This window comes from Austrofundulus limnaeus, unplaced genomic scaffold (assembly GCF_001266775.1).
Source record: "Austrofundulus limnaeus strain Quisiro unplaced genomic scaffold, Austrofundulus_limnaeus-1.0 Scaffold657, whole genome shotgun sequence".
In the NCBI taxonomy this organism is placed as follows: domain Eukaryota; kingdom Metazoa; phylum Chordata; class Actinopteri; order Cyprinodontiformes; family Rivulidae; genus Austrofundulus; species Austrofundulus limnaeus.
Genome location: NW_013953059.1, coordinates 154,201 through 158,467, shown reverse-complemented (window position 1 = coordinate 158,467; position 4,267 = coordinate 154,201). Strand labels below are relative to the sequence as shown.

At 41.7% G+C, this 4,267-nt stretch overlaps 1 protein-coding gene across 1 annotated transcript in view; it reads right to left on the bottom strand.

The window, feature by feature from the left end:
* Positions 1 to 268: 268 nt before the first annotated feature.
* Positions 269 to 4,267, bottom strand: part of LOC106531613 (dehydrogenase/reductase SDR family member 13) — an 11,892-nt gene continuing 7,893 nt past the window's right edge. Inside the window, exons 4-5 of the mRNA XM_014027520.1 lie at positions 833 to 1,159; positions 269 to 755 (exon numbers count right to left, since the gene is read on the bottom strand). Coding sequence (XP_013882974.1) covers positions 496 to 755; positions 833 to 1,159 — 587 coding nt within the window. The 3' untranslated portion in view covers positions 269 to 495. The remainder of the gene's footprint in view (positions 756 to 832; positions 1,160 to 4,267) is intronic.

Genomic DNA, 4,267 nt, shown 5'->3' with positions numbered 1-4,267 from the left:
GTTTCATTTAAAAGAGTCGATCATCAGATATTGTCTAAGATTAACCTTCAGGGTGGATATAGCTCGCTAGCAGCCTCGCACTGAGGACCTATCCACGTCATCATTTACCCAGAATGCTTTGCATGTAAATAAAATGGCTCCGTCCGTGTTAAAAATATATTTTTTTAAATTTACAAAACTAAACATCCTACAGTATTTTTACAGTCTTTATTTTACAGTTAAAATACATGTTTATCAAATAAAGTCTAATGTTACAACTAGTCGGGGATCGCTTTAAAACACTTTTTATTATTTATGACTGAAATTAAATGGGGACATGATGTTATAACCTGTAGAACTGCTACAACTTGCTGGTATAAATCCACACAGTGATTTCAGTTATTTGTGTTTCAGAGGCAGAGAAGAAGAGATGTGTGTGGTCTCAGTGCTGCAGACCCCTCTAAGGCACAGAGTGCTGTTTCAGTCGTCAGTGCTGCGGGATCAGGATCCAGTTTGTTAAGACAATCCTGTTAACCGTTCACTCACTTCCCACAGCTTCTTGGCCAGGGCGTCGTCTCGCCCCCTGGCTCCCACCTGCTGCAGCGCACAGTTAGAGAAGTACCGCCCACTGAGGGGCTCCAGGCCCTCCTGCAGAGCGCAGTGCAGGGTGGTCTGAGAGCCCGCTTCAACGTCCAGGAAGAAGAGCTTGACCAGTGGAGTGACGAGGAGCTGCTGCCACCAGCTCAAACTGCGACCTATTTCTGTCCGGATGACTCCTGAAGAAAAACAGATAATCCAAGCGTTAACTCCTAAAACACCTTTAGTTTCTACCTCAGCGTCAACAAGCTCTGACCTGGGTGCAGACAGAAGCAGCTGACGTTGGTTCCCTGCAGCTGATTGGCCAGCTCCCTGGTGAAAAGCACGTTGCACAGTTTGCTGTTACAGTAGGCCCGGATGTTCTGCAGGGTAGATTCCCCCGAGACTAAATCCTTCGTGGAGGCCAGCAGAGGGAAGTTGATGTTTCCACAGCGGTGCAGCAAAGCAGAAACGGTGACCACCCGGCTCGGCCCGCACTGCTTCAGCCTCTCCAGGAGCAGGTTGGTGAGCAGGAAGTGACCCAGGTGGTTCACCCCGAATGCCAGACCGAAGCCTTCCTCTGTCCGTCCTGAGGCTATCACACCTGGAACACAGCAGGGTTCAGGGTGTGGGTCAGAGATCRTGCTTCAGGAGCGGGAGGCTCTGTCCACACGGGAACTGCTTTTGTGAATACATCACTTTTTTTTTTACTGTTTCACCCAGAGTACACATCGAAACAGGATTCCAGGAGCCCCTAAGCCAGGTTGACTCTGATCCTCTTCAGGGGCCAAATTTTCTGATCAGACCTTGTGAAGGCCTGAAGTGGTCGTACAGTTTGGACATTTCTTTGATTTAAAGGGCCAATATTATGTGTTTCTCAGGWATATATTAAAATACTATACCATAATAAAGTATCTATGTCACCTTTAGCTGTTATTAAAATGCTGTTTTTATGCTTRAATAGAAAATAAACGTATCTTCTCATCACTTTCTCTTGTTCATAAAATGCCTAATAAGTGCTGAAATCACCTTATTTCCTTAAACTTCACATATCAAATATWTGTTTCACAAATCACACACTTGGTTTTAAACATTCTGCAATCAGTGTAGAATAATCTAGTCCAGGTTTGAAGTCTCTATGTGTTTTAGTTTTTAAATTAGAGCAGATTAAAGATGCTCAAGGTAGTGAAAACAGGTGGAATCGCCCTTTAGCCATTCCTGAAAAATTCAGTTTTTTTCTCATAAATTTATGAGTTTTTTTCTCATAAATTTCTGACTTTACCATGTCAGAAAATATCTAGTTTAAATGTTGCAAATTTCTGCCTTTAATTATGGAAATTTCTAGTTTTTTTTCTCGTAAATTTGTGACTTTTCAAAATAAGATACTGTAATTTCCTGGGGGGTTTTTCTTGAAAATTTCTGAAATTAATCTCAGAAATTCTGAGTATTTTTCTCGAAGATTTGCTCCTCCTTTTTTTTTCGTCTGCAACGTGGCCCTAATATGCCGTCGTAGAAGAGAGCTTCACTGAGTGAGCAGTAGCGTTAAGAGCAGCAGACAGTTTAAGTTTCACTTTCACTTTGCTTTGTTACTGCCGAGAGCCTGCAGGAGTCATGGGCAGGGGGTGTGGGGTGGGCGGTGGGGAGGTGTGCTCCGTGATGAGGAAGCTCTGCTTGGAGACACATCCCAGAGGCATTTTTGGTCCTCACCTGTCATTTTGCTCCTCAGCATGGCTTCCTAAAAACGCTGCAGGATTTCTCAAACATGCATGAATGAGTCAGAGCAAGGCTTTGGGCATGTTTTTTATGAGAGTATAACATTATAACATGATATAAAACTCAAAAAAAGTTGATTTTACATCATACTGCCCCTTTAAACACTCAATCAGTTCTGGTTGGACTTGTCTTTATGCTCAAATGATAACATTTCACACGCATAAGTGCATGCATGTGTTAAACTTTAGGTCAAAAGGAGGCATAAATTTCATCAGTTTAGTTGCTAAACTTGTATTTAGGGGTCGACCAATACATCGGCCGGACGATATTTTTGCCCGATATTTGCGTTTTTTCCTTATATCGGTATCGGCCGATGCGTCCGTCCGTTCGGCCGATCCATTGTTTGGGTCACTTGAGCCCATGTTGCCGCCCCTCCCTCGGGGAGAGAGCAGCTGCTAATGTTGAGAGACAGAGTGCTAACAACAATAAAGATGAGTTATGAACTGTAAATGTGTTTTAACTGTCTAATTTAGCTGTTTCTGTCCTCTGTGTCAGAATATGAGGGGAGAGAGAACAGCTGTGTTTAAGTTTCACTTTAAGAACAGGAGCGCCATGTTTTACTTTCACTTTGAAACCACACTGTAATCAGCGTGTCCGCGTTTTTTTTTTTTTTTTTTAATGCTGGAATTGCTCACAGGACGCATTGAAAAACCCCACTATTGTTCTCCCTGCTGGATTCAAATAAAAAGCTCTCGGTCTTTTCTCACGGTTACGTTAGAGCTGGGCGGTATGACCCAAATTTTATATCACGGTATTTTCAACATTTACACCGGTTTCACGGTATTTGACGTTATTTTTTTCCTCACAGCTTAGCTGATAATAAAATGTTCAAATGTTGCTTATTGACTTTTTTCTTTTACTGTACCTCTTTATCACTGTTTCCCTCCTCTTGTACGTCTTTTCTTCTTTGCCTGGCTGTTGACAGTAATCATGCATTTTGGTCCGATCAAGAAGGGTTGAGAAAAGATCATTATCGGGTCAATCGTCTGTTTATAAAACTTAAAAGGACGACTCACCTTGCACACCAGTCAACTCAGCTATAAAACTACTTGCCCCAGGCTTTTCACAATAGAAGCATGTTAATGTCTCCATGCAATAACGTCTCCATATAACGAAGCGGGTTAAAACTAACTGTGCACGTCACTGAAGAGTTGTTTACTATATTCAGCGATGGTGAAAACGGGATGTTGTTTTTTACGTCAGTCAATACAAGCAGCTGAAACACCACCCGCTGCCAGTTACTGCAAAGTTAGCATGTTAATGCGCTTTGCGATGCTTCGGGAAACGTGTCCCCCAGGAAACAGTTCACTGGCGGCCGCGACTAAACGTTCTACACGTGTTCAGGCTATTTAAACCGCTAAGTCCGGTATTCAGATAATTCATATCATAACAAAAATAAAAAATGGTTTTCGGTACAAAACGGTATACCGCCCAGCACTATGTTACGTTCATAAGAGCGGGTAAAGAGCTGCCGTCCACCATGTGAACCAGGCAGATGCTGCTCATCACGTTTGGTCTGACCGCAGTATAAAAGTAGTGATGCAGGTTTTCTTCGGTGTACATTTCAAACTGTGATCTAAAGTTAACAACTGGTTTAAATACATTTTTCGCCCAGTGTAAAAAAAATGGGTGCAGACTGAGGCAGAGATCCTGTGAGCGCTGCGTGTGTGAAGTCCTCACAAAGATAGCAAGATGTATGTGTGTGTCTCCTTTTTCTCTGTGTTCCCCTTTGTGCACGTTGCTGTTTTTGCATCAAAAATGCTGTGATATTAAAATATAGTCATTTTATTTTATGTAAAAAATATATTAATCTGATTAATATACAAATAAAAACAGAATATTTAGCACTCGATAAAATAAATCATGAATTTATTTATTTTTAAAGGGGACCTACTGTATTATGCAAAATTCACTTTTTAAAGCTTTTTTTACTCAACTT